Source organism: Elaeis guineensis, chromosome 7, assembly GCF_000442705.2.
Source record: "Elaeis guineensis isolate ETL-2024a chromosome 7, EG11, whole genome shotgun sequence".
NCBI lineage: Eukaryota > Viridiplantae > Streptophyta > Magnoliopsida > Arecales > Arecaceae > Elaeis > Elaeis guineensis.
Genome location: NC_025999.2, coordinates 18,597,532 through 18,616,915, shown reverse-complemented (window position 1 = coordinate 18,616,915; position 19,384 = coordinate 18,597,532). Strand labels below are relative to the sequence as shown.

The 19,384-nt window shown below is 35.7% G+C and overlaps 1 protein-coding gene and 1 pseudogene across 1 annotated transcript; one reads left to right on the top strand and one right to left on the bottom strand.

Moving 5' to 3' along the window:
• LOC140859293 (GDSL esterase/lipase At1g54790-like) overlaps positions 1-19,384 on the bottom strand; it is a 213,625-nt pseudogene that overhangs the window by 120,082 nt on the left and 74,159 nt on the right.
• LOC105037337 (uncharacterized) lies at positions 1,641-3,904 on the top strand. Its single transcript, XM_073261287.1, has 3 exons — positions 1,641-1,804; positions 2,421-2,844; positions 3,096-3,904. The coding sequence occupies exons 2-3, from the start codon at positions 2,449-2,451 to the stop codon at positions 3,705-3,707; spliced, it is 1,008 nt and encodes a 335-aa protein (XP_073117388.1). The 5' UTR covers positions 1,641-1,804; positions 2,421-2,448; the 3' UTR covers positions 3,708-3,904.

Below are 19,384 nucleotides of genomic sequence, written 5' to 3'. Positions count from 1 at the left end.
ATCAATTTTAGCAAGAATTTTGCGATAATTTCTTTCGATATTATTCTAGTTAACTATGATATGGTTTTGAGCTTTGTAAGTCTTCCATTACATCAACCACTTGATGTCTATTTTCATCAATTATGATGCAAAGCCAACTTATCATGTCAAAACTAAACACATGGGTCATTTTCTTCCACATACTTTGACTAGTACAAAGTTAGTACCGGATTTAAATCCATACCTTGGTTTGGAGAAATTATATGCTACATGGTATGCACCACATATCCATGTAGGTTGATAGTCATAGCCACTAATGAGTGCTGGATGAATAAGATCCACAAGAATGAGGGGCTATGACTGGTGGCATGCACAGCCACGTAGTGCATGCAGTGTAGGATAGAACAATTTTGCAGCTACCAAGAAAAACAAAAGAGCTACAAAAGAGAATTGACATCCAAATAGTGCTTCCCCACACATCTAAGGACTTTGATTTTTAATATTACTTAGCAATGCAAATCCCATCCTATATCACTGTTAGGACTTTGCGTGTGCATGCACACGTGGTTGCACACGTGTACATACACACACTATGCATGCACATGCACACCATGGATTAGATCATGAAGATAAGAGATGCAATGACAAGGGCTCGAACTTCGATGGTAAGGAGAGCTCCAGCAGCAAGGAAAGTTCTCCGACTATGAAGTGATCTCTGACATCAATGCTAGCTTCATAGAAACATAACAAGGTTTTGCTGGAACTTCATTTTTTTTAGAAGCAAGCAAATATTAGGTGGATAGATAAAGCAAGCGATGAAGCCCTCTACTATTTGGAAGTAGAAACTCGATCTTCGACAAAGGAAAGAAGCGGCAAGTAGATCTCCAACTAATGGAAGGTAGCAGCAAGGAGATCTATGATGAAAGGATGGTATCAGCAATGATAAAGACTTGGAGAATAACTGCTGAAGAAAGGGCCAGAAGAGATGGAGAATGACCACCAAAAATGTAGAATCTAATCGGGGAAGATTGGAGAAATATGGTTGTTTTTCTCCGGTGATAAGAAAATAGTCTTGTTTCAGGGATATGGAAACAAACTATCACAGAAGAAGAATCGCAAGGACGATGAACAAGTCGGGTTTCCAACAAGACCTAGTAATTACTTCAAGGGCAAAAACATAATTTAAGGATTCTAATTAACTTTTAGTTTAAATAAAAAGGGTTTTCATTAACAGCATTTGAAGAACTGTTATCTCAGGGGCATTTGTGCAAATATTAATTTTAGTAGGATATTCATATAATTTCAAAATTTAGAAGGGTATTCAAACAAAAAAAAAAAAAAAGTCCTTTTTAATATTATCAGCCAGGCCAAAGCACTAAATAGCAAAATCCATGGGTCCGGCCTTAATTTCTCTCATTCTTTCTGGGTGCCAAATTCTTAAGCCCCCAAACCCATCCCATTTGACCGTTGGAACAGACGGCGCGCGGGTGCGCGTCCACACACCGGCGGATGTAGATTAAGGAACCCAGTTTTATCTGACAAATGCCACAGTATAACCATCTTTTAGTCCGATCGCTGAATATATATATATAGCCCTAATTATTGCAGATACAACAGATCAGACGGCTTAGATTAAAGGTCTTATTCCTATTTCGTCCAGGACTGGGAAACGCGGAGTTCCGGTAAAATTATATATACTTGCCGATTGCCGTCCTCCACCCCCACCGAGAAGGCTAGGCGAAACAAAAAGATCGACAAAAGGAGAGGAAAAGATCACTTTGTTCTTCCCCTGCGATCAATCTCTCTTTGATTGCTGCATCAAGAGGTTAGTGAATTTTTTCCCTCATGAATTATGATTGAGTTGCTGTCCTGTTTAATTCAATGCGTTCTTGTTCAATCTTGGAATCCCATCCATGAGTTTGTTGACAGCATTGGTAATTCATGGCTGATGTTTTTGATTTCCTGGTTATATCTAGAGATTTTATCTCCTTCTTGTCAATGCCATTGTAGAATTTTATGCGATTGTAAGTTTGGCAAATCATCTTTTCTTTATACCACTTTTCAGAGTTTTATCTTCCAGTCTATTCGATAATGCTCGATTACATGTAAAACTTGAAGCCCTCATACGTGTTTCTTGGTATCAAACGTTTCATTGGATCAATTTCCAATTCAATTAGGTCAGCCGTTCGCTCAGTTATTAAAATTCTGTCAGACTTCTGCTTCATTCTCTTAGTTGCTCGATTTAAATTCTTTGTTTTAAGCTTTTCTTGATTTCGTCCCCTCAAGAGAAAAAGGAAAAGCTTTTCTTGATTTCGTACTTCAATGTCTCAGTCTTAAGCTTTTCTTGAATTAAGATTCTAGCTTAGTTTTACACCTGCTGCGATCATACAATCAACTTTTTTGTTCTGCCAAGGAATAAGCTTTCATCTCTTCTGAATCAGGGTCTGGGCCTTGGTTCTTGATATCGACATGGCGGTCATGAGACTGAAGAAAGGGACTAAGGTGGAGATATTGAGCAAGTGTGGCTCCTGGCGGCCGGCTGAGATCATCTCTGGGAATGGGCACACTTATAGTGTCAAGTATGATAGTCATCAACGGGCCATGGCTACAGTCACTGAAAGGGTGCCAAGAAAGGTCATCAGGCCATTGCCTCCATCAGTGGATTGTATGATGTATTGGTCTCCTGGTGACATTGTTGAAGCACTAGAGAACCACTCATGGAAGCTGGTGCAGGTCTTGAGTGCAGCTGCTGGGGACTGTTATTTTGTTAAAATTCTTGGATCCTCTAAGCATATCATAGCTCATAAATCTGAAATTAGGGTGCGGCAAGCTTGGAAAGACAACCATTGGGTTATAATTCAGGAGGTAAGCGATTTGTCTTTTTCTTTTACATAACTACTACATCTTCTGTTATTTAATAGCTTTACATCAATTATTTTTGTGTTAATATTACTGTAAGAATGGGGACTAGTGGGTTCTATTTTCTATTGATTCAAGTCCTCTAGAGATCTTCTTTCTTGCATGTCAAAATGATTTCTGTCTGCGGCGCTGTCTAAAAAGCTTTTTCTATTAGTCGGTCTTTTGTTATTGCTGATCTTCTAATTACTTGATGGCAGGATGCTGCTAGATTTCAGGATGGCATAAGATCTGTGGAAGAAGAAGAGGTCAACTCTCCTGTATCTCAACCTTCTCAAGAGGTGAAAAACCATCAAGTAATTAGGCAAGTTCCACATAAGGATCACTCTGGTTTTGAGAAAGGTCAGAGGAAAAGGCAACGCATCTGCTCATCACCTGTTAAGTTACTCACCCATGGTTCCTTGAATCATACAGAACTCAATGATGCTCAAAGTGTTTCATCCTCTGTTGGTAGCTGCAGTCCTTGCGCTGGTCCTTATAGGCCATACTGCAATCCGATAGCTTGTCCAACTCAAGATATGGATAGCCTTTTGAACAATGCTGATGCATATCGTCATGCAATCAGAAAATCATATTCTGCTAAGAAAGATGAGCAGAAAGGGAAGTTTCATCCCTTAGAATTACATGCCTACCGCCTTACCTCGATGATGAACACTTGGAAGCAATCTAGAGCCCTCACTTGGAAGCAAGAAGCACACTTGACAAATCTCCGCCTTCGGCTGCACATTTCAAATGATGAACATCAGTCAGAGCTAAAGCGTTTAGCATCCACTCAAAGTGATAGGGAGAGAGTTATGCCTAAGTTATTGTAGGATTCCTTTCGGTCTTGAGCTCATTTTATATTTTTTTGCATTTGAAGTCGTTCCATTCCTTTGTAAGGTGATGTATCATGTTGTAGGCACTTCTTTGTCATGTAAATCTCAAGTGTAAGATCATGAATCACTGTGGCAGAAATTTCTTGTATCAAAACTTTTACTCCAGCAATGAGATATAGTATTTGATGTCCTCACATCGATGTTGGTTACTTTGGACAGAATTCTCTTAAGCGATAAAAGAAAATGTTGATAGAATCATATCTTTTTCCACCTAACTTGAGATGGTGGGAATTTAGATTTGAAGATCACCCTACATTTATTTATGATTAAAGAAATAGCTCATTTCCTTCTATGCTAGTATTATGCCAAGCATGGCGACCTTAAATCAGGTTAAAACTTAAAAATCAACTTGGTTTACCGGTAACGTATATGAAGATATGAATCACAAATGGGGTAGTTATGTACCGTATTAAGAAAAATTTGCAATGAGGCTCTATTTTATGGAGAAGTTATCAATGCAACCAATATTTGTATCTATAAATTCACCCTACAAATTTGCACAGAGAACATGTAAATTGAAAAGCTTAGCATCATGGTTTGATAGATCTTTACCAAAAATGGCTGTGTTCTGAGGTAAGCGTCCAAGTGGACCAGTATTATGAATCCAAAATCTCCTTGCACCTTGGTCATATAATTTCTGGAAGTATTAGGGGAATAAAAGAAGTCAGAACTGAACCCTTTGTCACAGAAAACCCCAGTACATGCAAAGGCTCTCTTTTGCATCACTTCTAGTTTCCAGCTTTTTCTTTTTCTTTTTCCAAAAACATCAAATCTGAGGCAGAAGTGGTGTTTGCAGCAACCGAGTTTCTGTTTTCAGTTTTCTGAAAACCCTTTCTCAGTTTTTAGAATTTGTGGGAACTAAAAAGGTCTGGTTTCCAAAGTTTTTTGAAAACCATAACCACTCAATGGCCAGCACTAGTGCTGCTATCACCATTGGTGCCACCACCTCGACTGCCCCCCGCAGGCCACTGGCCTCCCCCCGCCACCATCGCTGCTGCCATTTCTCCACCACCAAACAAATTTTGGTTTTTCAGTTTTTAGAAAAGCTTGGAACTAGTTTTACTTTTCAAGAAAATGTAACCTAAACCACCTCAGAAAGTACGTGGACTAAACATAAAATATGTAAAAATAAGAAAATAAGTAATGTGGTATAGCTGGAAGAGTTATGTTACTAGAACTGTTTATTTTGAGAAATCAGCCTATATAATATACTAAGAAGTCAACCATTTGGTTATGCATTTATGATCTAATATGTCATTAGTAGCTTGCGTTATGGAGGATACATGTACCCTTATAAATCATCTTGCAAAATTACTTGACAAACATCGAAGCTAAGAGACAATTGGCTTTAGTGCAAATGAGAGACTGAAAGAATAGTATCCTGTAAGCCAATTGTATGGATATGTGATGAAACTTTTTTATAATATCTCCAAACTCATGTACATAATATTTATTAAATATTAATAATATTAGTTATTTTATTTCATCATATGCTGTATCTTTTATTTCACTATGACTTAATTAAAATTATAACGAACCTCATAGATTAGGACAATGATTTTAGGGCCATGATGAGATTATGTCAGTGAGATCTAAAATCATTATAGCCCCAGTCACGTCTTTTGTATGCTCGATGGAGAGGGTGGTTGATCTCACCATCACTTGTATAGGGACACTAATATAAGGATGTAGGTGCTCATTAGAAAAATGAGTTTATTGAACTGACGCAAAAGAAGAACATCTGATGGAGCTTTACCAGTATATCAAAGATGGTTCTCTAGTGGGAGTGGTGCAAGTGATCTTTAGACCTGAGATCACCATGGTACCTTATGCATATGGATCTGTACTTTGGTTCATACCCTAGCAAGACTCTTTAAGACATGCGTGGGATACTTTGGGTACGGTGAAGTGTGCATGGAAGTTATAAGTGGTCAATAAAAAATTGATCACTCCTTATAAGAGGAGAGAATATTCTATGTGATCTCAAAGGATAATGACTTTGTGAGTCTCTTGGCCAAAGCAGGATGAATATTAGAAAGAGTTTCTAATAGTTCATCAATTGAGTCATCATCATTATATCGAGATATATATGGATAGATATTTGGGCTTGTCATGATTTCATGCCCATAATCTATCTGAGATGTTGTGTGATCAAAGGATTGAATTGCATGGTAACTCGTCATAGAAGGGTGTTTTGATATTCCACCAAATTTCACATCTTCCGGATAGTTATGACACATTGCTAGATATCAATCTTAACTTGTAGGTTCTTATGAATTAAAAAATTTAATTCAGTAATTTAATTAGAAGAGTTCTAATTAATTTTAATGCACGGACTAATTTAGTCTAGGACCTAATCAGATTAGGTTGACTCAAGTTCGGGTCTACTGTTGGCTATATGTAGAATCTAATGGATCACACACAAAAGAAAATTGATCTTGAACTTTTCATTAGGCTTGAGAAGTTCTAATTCAATAAAAATTTAGTAGAAATCCTAATGGATTTAGGTCAAGCATGCTAGCACATGATTAAACCTATGAATCCCCATCTATTTAGATTCCTAATTAGATTAGGACTAGTTTGGGTCAAGTTATTGGCACCTAACTAACTTTCTTTTATTTTAAACACTCTCTAGCCTTCATAAGAGAGGAGTTCTATTCTTAGAAAGACTCCTTCCACACCTCCTAGTATCGCCCCCTTTTTCTTTCACGCGTCAAAAGGGTTTCATGCTATGTTGACGTCCAAAGTAGGGAAGAGTCCATTCCTAGAAGGACTCTTCCACATGCTCCACACCCTCTTGTCCTAAGTGTGAAAGGAGTTTCATGCTGCCCCTTTTTCTATGCGGATGAGGTCTCACACCTCATGGAATTAGGCATCCAAGTGTTGGGCGTTGGAGGGTTTGTTGGCTCCTATTATAACTCCTTGTTGAGTCAGGATTTGGGCTGCAATTAAGACTTTGGATCTATAAATAAGAAGCTGATGTCCAAGGGTTGGTGTTGCCCAGCTATGCAACCCAAGAGGGGGGGTGAATTGGGTTTTAAAAATTTTAGGCTTAACTAATTACTTGTAAAAATTATATATCAAAAGCTTGATGAATGAGGAGAGAGACTTTAGTTTGAGATTAATTACTTAAAACAAGAATGCAAGGATATAATGGAGAATTAAAGAGAAACAATAAAGCATGCCACAAACACAATGATTTATAGTGGTTCGGTGCCAACCTTGCACCTACATCCACTCCCCAAGCTCCTACTTGGGAATTCCAATCCACTATACTTTGTATTCAACCCGAATACAACCGTCGGAAACTCCGACACTAGCTATCCCAAGCTAGTCCACTTGTTTCCCGGGTACAAGCCGACCCAATACACTCCGATTTCAGGTTCGGATCAACCTTTCCTTGTTTTGGAAATCCTCCAAAACAAAAACAATTACTCACAAGATAAAATCAGTTTAGAGCACAAATAAGTACAAGAATAGCTCCTTAAGTGAGCGAATATAACAATAAATACGCTTTACTCAAATGAAGAAGCCCCTCTTGGATTTCCTCAAAGTGGATGCGAGATGAAGTAAATGCTTGAGGAGTTGGTGAGCTTGATTGATGGCTTCTTGAAGGCTTTTAAATGAGCTCTTGTATGATGTTGAGTAGTTGGCTTGAAAAACCTTCTCTTGAATGCACTTAAATGCCCTCTTGAATGCTCTTGATTTTCTCTTTTCAAATCACTTGAATGCCTCTTGGATATTTTGATCTCTCTCCTTTTTGTTTTCCACCTTTTGAAACCTTTTATAGCCTTAAGAGACAAGGGAAAACAAACTAGGCAGAAAAAGAGCCGTTAGAGCACAAAAAGCAGCATTAAAAAGCAACCAAATCTGGCCAAAAACTAGCCGTTACAGGCAAATCCCGTCATATGAGTCGACTCATGAGTCGACTCATGCCTCAGGGGTCGACTCATGAGTCGACCTCTGTTGCAAAGTCCAGAGATTTGGTTTCTGGATTTTCTTGGCCCAAAACAGCAGAAGTCAACTCATGAGTCGACTCATGCCTTGTGGGTCGACTCATGAGTCGACTCACAGGTCGTGCCAAGCCAGAAAACCAACGTGCCATGGCTAATCTTTGCGTGCCAATCAGCTCATAGTTTCATGAGTTGACTCATGAGTCGACTCATGAACTTCAAACCTTCATAACTCCAAAAATATAAGTCCAAAAACCATGAAACTTTCACCAATAGATTACATATCATTTGTTCTACACGATGATGCTATCAAATCAGAGTTTTGATGAAATTACGATTTTGCCCCTGTAGAGCATAAGGTCTTTTTCAAATAAAAAATATTTGTATCCCTTCAAACTGTTTTGTAGTCATCAAAATCAATCTAGGAGCAACAGTTGGATACAAGCAATTCTCTACACCAAGAGAGGGGAAAGGCATAGAGAGAAAGAGGAAGAAAGGCTGCTGATTTCTTGAGAAGAAAATCAGCAAATAGAGAGAAGAAAATCGAGACTCGTGTGGATCACCATTGGAGGGCATACGAATCAATAATTAAATCAGATTTTCCTAGAAGGTATATAAATTCCTCTTGCTCCTTTGCTTACTATTTATTTCTTATTTGATTGAAATCATCAAAGTGATTTTGGGATTGGATTTCGGATCTAATATTATCAAGTGTTGATGCATGATTAAAATTTTAAAATCTATTTTTCACAGCATATCCAAACTTTCTGCATTCTAAGCCTAAGGATTAGGGGTTGCATTGAGGTCCCTAATTCTATAGGCTCCGAGTTAGATGACTTCCGTGACCCGATAGGGGCCTTCTCAATTTGAGGCCAATTTTTTTTTTCTTTATAGGCTTGGACACTTCAGCTCTTTGGAGGACGAGATCATTAGGCTGGAAGATCTTTGGCTTAACTTGAGTATTGTTGTCATGCCTCAAAATTTGGAATATAACACAGTCATGCTATCGAGGGATGGGATCCACGATAATACGAAGTCAATCCATCATAATCATCTAAAATCCATCAAATAAAAGATTCAATTCCATTATTCATCAAATAATTAAACCAATATTGGTTCAGAGCATCTAAATCTAAAATCAAATACAAATCCAAATCTCAAAATCATAATTATTTACTATAAGTTCATGATCATCATATATCTAAACTTCATCTACAAAATTTTCAAGCTTGCATCACAGATCTGCAAATCTGAATTCTCTTTGCCGGTCCTAACCTTATTCCTCTGTACAAATAAAAAGAAAACAAAAAGAATATGAGCTACACTAGCCCAGGAAGTAGAACTTGCATTTTCTTATCAGATCAAACATAAGTTTTTCATGATAATGTAATATTTAGAAAATAACAGATAATATAAAATAAAGTATTTCATAGAGTATATAATAAAATAAATCATAAACCAATTATGTATGCATAAAATCATGTATATTTCACAATCATGAATTATAAATCATTCTTGTCATATATTTATATCAAGTTTCAAAATATTGCTCCCAGATATTCATACTAAGGTCACTATTATACCCGTGACAGGGCCATATTTCTTAATCGACAGAGTTTTTATTTCGTGTGCCAACTTTATACCTGTTGGCAGGGCCATGTTTCATGTGGATGCGAGCTCCAAATGTCGACCTTCCCGAAAAAATTCGTTTATAGATATCTGAGAGCTTTTGAAATCTTTATATTTTTTTCTTAAAACATACATATACATAGATGAAAAAAATAATGAAATTCATGCTTCATAATCATATTATTTTTATAAAATATATTCATAAAATCAATACTCATAATAAAATATACCTTTTCATATCACATATACTGATCTTTATTTTATGAAAAATATGATTTCATTAATAAAAGATCATATGCATGAAAACTATAGAGATTTAAAAATAACTAAAGAGTGTAAGATCTACTTACCTCAATCATCCTAGATCTTTAGTCTTCTTTAAATGAATCAGATAACCCTATTTAAAATATTAAATTAGGATCAATTTTTATTTCATATATTCAAAAAAATTAAATAATAATAGAAAGTGATTGACTGAATGATCAGTCAGATAAATCCCCCAGGTACTAAATCGATTCGGGGTTATAGATCCCTAGAAGATGAAAACATGATTCGATACAGGATTCATAGACCTTCTTAGAGAGAGAAAGTCGATCATAGGAGAGAAAGTAGAGAGAGAGTGAAGAGAGAATCTTCGTATCTTTCAGAAGGCGCAATCATGATTGAGATTATCGGAGATCATATCAAGGTGACTCAATATGGATTAACTGATGCTATGAATTTTAGATTAGGATCGGATTGGGATCCAACCTACTGCATGACTTTTGAAACAATTTTAGGTCATCTTATTTTCATCTCAAGTTTGTCCTAAGGTTCGTGATGCAATTAGAGAAGGAGTAGGAGAGAAAAATTTTAGAGAGAGAAAGTAGAGAGAAATTTTAGAGAGAGAAAATAATGGTTTAAATCAAAGAGAGAGAGAACAGAGAGAGTCTCTCTTCTTTTTTTTTCTTTTTTTTTCTTTTCTTTTTCTTTTTCTTTTTTTTTCTTTTTCTTTTCCCCGTGGCCTTCTTTGGCAAAACAGGGGACCAAACGGTCCCCCCCCTTTTTGACGAGCCGATCAAGGTCGTAGTCGGCACGACGGTGGCCAGCGGTAAGAGAGCGACCCACCCGAGGCTCGAAGGGACCAAGATCGGTGGTCGGTGGTGACCGTCGATGCCAGAAAATCAAAGAAAAGAGAGGGGCAAAATAGGGGACTTCTTCCTTGATAAAATCTGGCAACTCCGATTGCCGGTAATCGTGCTCATAGCACAGGAAGGAAGAGAGAGAAGAAAGGAAGAGAGATCGTGGCTTACCTCGAGCTCCAGTGACGTCTCCGACGAGAAATTGAGGTGAGCACAGTGATGGCTTTCGCGAGTGATTTCCGACGATCCTCGTCGTTTTGCTCCGAGTTCCTTGATGAGAAGGGGGGAGAAGGATCTCCCCCTTAAATAGAACCAGAGGAAGGAGTTTGACTCCTCCCCGGCAAGGTTTCCGACCCCATTTAGGAGTCAATTGGAGGAAGAAGAAGACTCCCTGCAGGAGTCTTCTTCAATTTTTTTTTTGTTGGGCTTCTGGGTTGGGTTTAAGGCCCAAATGGGCCGGATATTATATTCTCTTCCTTTCAAATAATTTCATCTTCGAAATTAAGTTATATTGTTTGAGATATCTAAGGTTCTTCTTGACATTATCTACAATAAAATAACCTATTGGCAAAAATTATCGGGCTATGATCAGATTAGATCAAGATCTATAGTATCCTTTCATTATCAATAAAATCCTTCCTTATTTACAACTAATATATTCTATAATATCTTTTAATTTAAAAGATTAATATTTTTAATCAATTCAGACTACCATGCTTTTGCTGCGCACTCTGATCTCAACTTATCAAATTATCTAAGTGTATCAAAAATGAAAATATATTTGTATGTTAAATCAATCAAAGATAGATCCAACTTTCAGATTTCATATAAAACTTAGGGTAAAATTTTAAATTTTTTTGTCATTACTATCTCTTAGGCATAACACATCAAAATTAAATCTTCATCCACCTTCTATGTTTGAACTTATTACATAAGCTTCACCACTCCTCAAGAATCCAATATGTCTAGAATTAATTTGAGTTAACCTTCGATTTACCTTACAATCATTTAGACTTCCAAACCAACCTTTCTTTGCAAAAAAATTAACATCAAAATCAGCAAAGTTATCATGTCCTTTATCCATATAAATTTAGCATTCCAATGTCATCAAATATATCTAACATAACGTATCAATACCTCTCACTTCATTTCAGGGTCAACACTTCTCGTACTCAGGTCAATCATACTAATTGAAATTCAAGATATAACTCATCAATTCTATTATAGACATTATATGCTACTTATACCTAAATTTCATCATAATACCTATTGATTCGAAATCAAATTATTGAATCTTTTTTTTTATATCTATCATGTTCCTTATGATCTTAGCCTCAAGTTCAAATATCACCAAAGTCACAATCTCGAATAATGATAACCTTAAGCTCAAATATCACTTAAGTTATATTCTCTAGTGATCATAACCTAAACTTTATATCATTCTATCACATCCTTAATGATCATAATCTTAAGCTCTGATATTATCCATCATACTCCACTCTGTCACATCCTATTAATCATACATAAAGTTTTGATATCACTTCATAATCTCAGTGATCTTAAACCTAAGCTCTGATATTATTCTATCATATCTCAATTACTTATATCATAATCTTCAATGATCATAACTTAAGCTCTAATACGATTCTGTCACGCTCCAAATTCGAAATATAACACGGCCATACTACCGAGGGATGGGACCCACGATAACACAAAGCCAATCCATCATAATCATTTACAATTCATCAAATAAAAGATTCAATTCTATTATTCATCAAATAATTAAATCAATATTGGTTTAGAGCATCTAAATCTAAAATTAAATCCAAATTCATATCTCAAAATCATAATTATTTACTATTAGTTCGTGATCATCATATATCTAAACTTCATCTATAAAATTTCTAAGCTTGCATCGCAGATCTCCAAATCTGAATTCTTTTTGCCGATCCTAATCTTATTCCTCAATATAAATAAAAAAAAAATAAAAAGAATATGAGCTACACTAGCTCAGTAAGTAGAACTTGCACTTTCTTATCGGATAAAGCACAAATTTTTCATGATAATGCAATATTTAGAAAATAACAGATAATATAAAATAAAATATTTCATAGAGTATATAATAAAATAAATCATAAACCAATCATGTATGCATAAAATCATGTATATTTCACAATCATGAATCATAAATCATTCTTGTCATGTATTCATGTCAAGTTTCAAAATATTACTCTCAGATATTTGTGTAAAGGTCACTATTATACCCATGATAGGGTCATATTTCTTAATCGACAGAGTTTTTATTTTGTGTGCCAACTTTATATCCGTTGGTGGGGTTATATTTCATGTGGATGCTAGCTCCGGATGTCGACCTTCCTGAAGAGATTCGTTTATAGCTATATGAGAGCCTTTAAAATCTTTATATCTTTTTCTTAAAACATACATATACATAGATAGAAAATAATAATAAAATTCATACTTCATAATCATGCTATTTTCATAAAATATATTCATGAAATCAATGCTCATAACAAAATATACTTTTTTATATCACATATGCTGATCCTTATTTTATGAAAAATATGATTTCATCAATAAAAGATCATATGCATGAAAACTATGAAGATTTAAAAATAAATAAATAGCATAAGATCTACTTACCTCAATCATCTTAGATCTTTAGTCTTCCTTAAATAAATCAGATAATCCTATTTAAAATATTAAATCAGGATCAATTTTTATTTTATATATTTAAAAAAATTAAATAATAATAGAAAGTGATTGACTGAATGACCAGTCAGATAAACCCCCCAGGTACTAAATCGATTCGGGATCATAGATCCTTAGAAGATGAAAACATGACTCGATACAGGATTCATAGACCTTCTTAAAGAGAGAAAATTGATCATGGGAGAGAAAGTCGATCATGGGAGAGTAGAGAGAGAATCTTCGTATCCTTCAGAAGGTGCAACCATGATTGAGATTATCGGAGATCATATCAAGGTGACTCAATATGAATTAACTGATGCTATGAATTTTGAATAAGGACCGGATTGGGATCCAACATACTGTATGACATTTTAAGTGATTTCAGGTCATCTTATTTTTATTTCAAGTTTGTCCTAGGGTCTGTGATGTAGTTAGAGAGAGAATAGGAGAGAAAAATTCTAGAGAGAGAAAGTAGAGAGAAATTTTAGAGAAAGAAAGCAATGGTTTAAATCGAAGAGAGAGTCTCTCTTCTTTTTTTTTCTTTTTTTCTTTTTCTTTTTCTTTTTTTTCTTTTTTTTTTTCTTTTTCTTTTTCTCGTGGCCTTCTTTGGCAAAACAGGGGACCGAATGGTCCCCCCCTTTTTGATCGATCGATCAAAGTCGTAGTCGGCATGACGGTGGCCGACGGCAAGAGGGTAACCCACCCGAGGCTCGAAGGGACCAAGGCGGACGGTCGATGGTGTCCGCCGATGCCAGAAAACCAAAGAAAAAAGAGGGGCAGAATAGGAGACTTTTTCCCCGATAAAATCCAATGACTCCGATTGCTGGCAATCATGCTTACAGGCATGAGAAGGAAGAGAGAGAAGAGAGAAAGAGAAATCGTAGCTTACCTCAAGCTCCGATGATGTCTCCGACAAGAAATTGAGGCGAGCACAATGATGGCTTCTGCGAGCGATTTCCAACGATCCTCATTGTTTTGTTCCAGATTCCTTAATGAGAAGGGGGGAAAAGGGTCTCCCCCTTAAATAGAACCAGAGGGAGGAGTTTGACTCCTCCCTGGCAAGGTTTCCGACCCCATTTAGGAGTCGGTCGGAGAAAGAAGAAGACTCCCTGTGGGAGTCTTCTTCAATTTTTTTTTTTTCCATTGGGCTTCTGGGTTGGGTTTAAGGCCTAAATGGCCGGATATTACAATTGTACTATTGAGCTATCTACTATTGATATGAGGCCATCTTGATCCAGGCTCATTCTCTTATTTCTTTTAGCAAATTGAGGCTTGTCCGAAGCTGATCTGGATTATCCTACTCATTGTAGCATTCCACTTGAGTCATCAGCAGAGAATCTCAATTAGGATAATAGTTTTGGCTCCAAAAGCAAGGTTGAAGGGAGTTCCTTCAGTCATACCCAAGGTGCTGTTCTGTAGGCCCAAAAAATATTGTAGAGCTTTTCAGCCCAAAATCCCTTTTTTTGGCTAAGTCTTGCTTTTAGGTCCCACAAAATAGTTCCGTTAGTCACTTCTGCTTCTCTGTTGGACTACAAGTGGCTTATCGAGATGAGCCTATGGTCGATGTGAAGCTTCAAATAAAATTTTTTGAACTTTGGGTTGTCGAATTTCCATCCATTGTCAGTATGATGGCATATGGCAATCTGAAGCAACATATGATGGACTTCTAAATAAAGTCCTGGACTTTTATCTTGGCGATTTATACTAATGGCTTGGCCTCAACCCATTTGATAGAGTAGTTAATGGTGATGATGATAAACTTCCTTTGCCCAGATGCCTGTAGAAAGGACCTAAGGTTGTCAATTCCTCACATGGTGAATAGCCAAGAGGTAGTGATCGATGTGAGCAGTGTCACCAACCTACATTGAATATTGGCATATTTTTGATATTGATTGCACCTTTTGATGAGGTTAGTCGCATCTTATTGTAAGATTGGCCAATAATATCCTTGTCAAATTATTTTATAAGCCAATTATTGAGAAATGTGTCTCAAAATCAATCGTCAGTCTGTTGATGACTATGCTCATTCTTATAAATGTGTATGAATTTACATTAATAAAAATTATTTACCTTTTTCATTACAAAATTTATCCATCTTATTTTGAACTCCTGTGTTGTAATAAAGTCTTTAAGACTATAATTTATCGACAAAAATAGATTTATCATTAAGTCCTTAAAAGTATTCGTGACCAAATGATATGCTATTAATAGGATGATAGCAATATCGAGTATAGGTCGTTGTGTGTCATATGAGTTGGTTGTCTTCTTAACCAAAAAGTATGGAGACACTGCTATAACATACAGATGGAATGTAGGAGTACATTCGTATCGGACGTGATCATTTGTCGAGCACTCTACTGTCAAGAGTAGCTTATGAAGGGTATGGGTATAAGTGCCCTCAAAACTGAGATCACCATGGTGATTTGTAAGCAACTCACTATACTCTAGTACCGAACCATCTGAGTTTCTAACTCAATGATGAAAGGACACTGGATGCAGTCAAATACTTATCAAGTTGGTGTGTGAGTCAAGAAAGAATCGATCCTTCTGAATTAGTAGGAGATATGCATCAGTGTATTTTAATTTAGTAAAATCTTGATCAGGATAATCTATGAGATAAATTTGAAAGGTTGAAATATAATGTGGTCGACTATATTAGGGTTGACAGTCAAATCCTAGGTCACTTTGAGCATTAGGATCAAAGGGATGAATTATATAGTAACCATACGTTAGTAGATTCTAGAATGTTGCTCTGCATCCTTCGACCTATCCGGACATCGAGTCACCATTGCTAGATGGTTACATCGATTAGTATAAAAAATTATTTTTATACTACTGACTTAGGTTCGAACCTATAGAATCACATGCATTAGAATATTCGATTAGATCTGATGGCTAAAGAGTCCAATTGGATTGTGACTCTGGTGAGGAGTCTCACTAGGACTGGAACTCTGGAGAAGAGTCCCATTGGACTAGGACTCTATCATTAATAGAGAATTAATTAGTAATTAGATTACTAATTAATTTAATTTGATTGAGTAAAGAGCTTTGGATCAAGTCTAATTGAATTGGATTCAGTTCGATTTAGATTGGATTTGATATGATCAAGCCTGATTACAAAAGAAATTTGATCCTGATTCGATCAGGACTTGAACTCAGCTAATTCCTTATTGAATTAAGAATTTAATGAGATGATTTTGCTTCTAATTTGATTAGATTTATTTCTAACATTGGGTTCTAACTAGATTTGATTTGGTTTAGAATTAATTTAGAAATGAAGAGTCCCAGTCAACTAGGACTCTATCCCTTATCTCTTGCGCCACACCTGAACCCATGCCCATATCTCAATGCCAAATTGGATTTGGCTTGAGCCTTTTGGCATTAAGAGAGTGGACCCAATAAGGGTGGGCGACAATGGATGGTGAGTCATAATCTCATCTCCTGCCTAATTCGAATGCGATCCGAATTAGAGATAATGTGATAAAAAAAAAATTTAAATAAGGAAGGTTGTTTGGCACCTAATGATTTTTTTCTTAATTTCTATGAGGTATTTTTTGGGCTTGTAAGATATCAGATCTCCTCTTAACACCAAAGACTATTTTTTAGAAATTTTTGGATGCCAAGAATTGTGATTGGCCTGGAGATATGGGTGCCTCATCCCTTGGATCAAAACCCTAGACCTTTCCTATATAAAAGGGTCTCCTATTGTTGACGCCCATTATTGGTTTCCTTTGCTATTTTTATTTTTTTAGAGCTCCTTCTCCTCTTCCTCTCTTTCTCCTCCAGATCTCTTCATCATTTGGAGCATCCAAAGCTTTTGAAGAAGAAGGAAGAAATCAACCTCCGAGTTCCTTGCAAGCTAGCACTTCCAAAGATCCTGATCTGCACCGGTCTTTGCATAAATTTTTTGTAGAGGCTAGATGACTTCGTGTAGCTACGAGCAACTTGAGGGAGATCCTCTCCAAGCATTCGATCAGAAGAGTTCAAGAGCCTTCAGTTTGTAATAGTTTCTAAACTTTCTTGATCATGTATGTTAGATCTAATGGTTAGAGTTTCATGGCAGCATTGATTAGATTGATGCAAGTTTTTATGTTCAGATCTGAAGTACATCTTAGTTCATATTTTTATCATGGCATGATATTCTGGATTAGATTTTATGCATGTAGTTTAGATTAAATCATTTAATCTTACTCTTCTGCTACATCAAAATTTTAAACTTGCATGCATAGTACTACCTATATTTCCTTCAATTAGTATCAGAGTCATGGTTATTATGATATGATTTATTATACCTTTAGATCTAATTTTATTATAGTAGATTTGATTATTTATGATTTAGATTAGATCTAAATATGTTTATTTTCAGATCTGATTTTTATCTTGTTAGATTAGATGATCTGAGTAGCAAAGTACTTAGATTGGATAATCATCAGGCCGTCCGATCATAGAAGCAAGTAGGGTTACATGATCCTCTCCTTCCATTCAACGGGGTGCTCTTCATGGTATGTAGGGGTGCTACTGTAAGGTCCCATGAAGAAAAAAATGAAAGGAGAAAAACTTACTTTCTTGCAAAATCCTAGATCTTGAAACTCTAGGATTATTGTATATAATATAAGTTATAAAGAAATTAGTTACATCTAATCTTGATTAATTAAAATTATATTGATTTAAAATCATAAAAATTTAGATTTGATCTAAAAAGATTTTATGATTTAATATAAAAAATTTATATTAAAAATTATTTCGAAACCTAAACCATGTTGATGCAAAAAACTTAATTAAGAATTAAATGTCGGATTGATTAGATCTAGAATTGTGATTTAAGATCCAATGACATTACATAAAACATGAGGTATGGATTAGCTCAAATCAGATCTTTTTCTTTAATTAGATTAGACATAAGGTTAGAATCAAATAATTAATTGATCATGTAGAGAAGTTAATTAAGTCTAACTAAATATTGAATTAGATTAATCAGGATTTTTCTAATATAATAGTTGTAGATGGTCAAGTTCATATCTTTGATTAGACCAAATAGACTTTGATTGTGGCTCAGTGGTGAAACCCAAATCATTAGGTTGGTCAAATCAAAACTAATTAATCAATTGATGTCTAAGATAAATTTGGCATTTCAATCAATAATTTTTAATTGAGAGCGGCTTATCTGACTATTTCGATGGTGTCTAAGGCAAGCTTAGCAGACCCTCCTATCGATCTCACTTATTTGATCAATTTGATGAATTATATTTTGATTAGATCGCTAAGTGATTCGAGTTAACCCATATTATATAGGTTGATCAGTGTGACTGATCTAGGTGCCATTTCAATCAGCATGATCCTAATCCGATTCAATGACTTGATGAAGTCAGTGGGAGGATTCTAGTCTACTGATTGATATCTTCCTCTCTTCTCTAAATTAATTAAATCTTTTAAATTATTAGATTCCTTAAATGAGATAATTATGGTGATAACTAGATCATAGCCTCTCATTAAGGTGAATGATAATAGGTCTATCATTTCTGATTGACATTGCAGGCGCCATCCGTCTGATATTTCTCTGAATGATAAAATTATCATTCATCATATGATGACTCTGTTGTACTATCTGATGAATGATTGGGTTGATCGAGCCATCTTCAGACCTGATCATTCATTAGTTAGAATCACTGAGTAGGTTCATGTTAATAGTTTGACCTAATCGGGACTTTCAGTGGAAGCCCATCACCTACTAAAATAAAATCTGGAGCTAAATCAATTACTAAAAATTATTTGAAAAAATAATTGATTGAGAATCTACCCATAGATGCATATGGATTGACCAAGCCATCCTCGAGCTTGTATGCATTTGTGTGGATTCTAGTACCCACTAAGAAATTAAAGTAATTTCTCGAATTGAAGGTAGAGGCTACAAATTCGTATAAAATAGTGAGAAAACTTTTAGACTAAAATTCATATTTTTAGGATTAACAAATTCATATACTGATTAGATTTTAATTTTTTTTTGTGTGTAGATATGGCCTCAAACTTATCGCTCTATCACTGTTGAACAGTGAGAAGTTAACCAGACCAAATTTTGATAACTGGTATCAAAAACTTAAGATCGTCCTGGAGCATGAGCGGATCTTATATGTAATTATAGATCCGACACTTAAGGAGCTTGCTCCCAACGCCCATGGCACGGTCCAAGAGACTTATTTAAAGT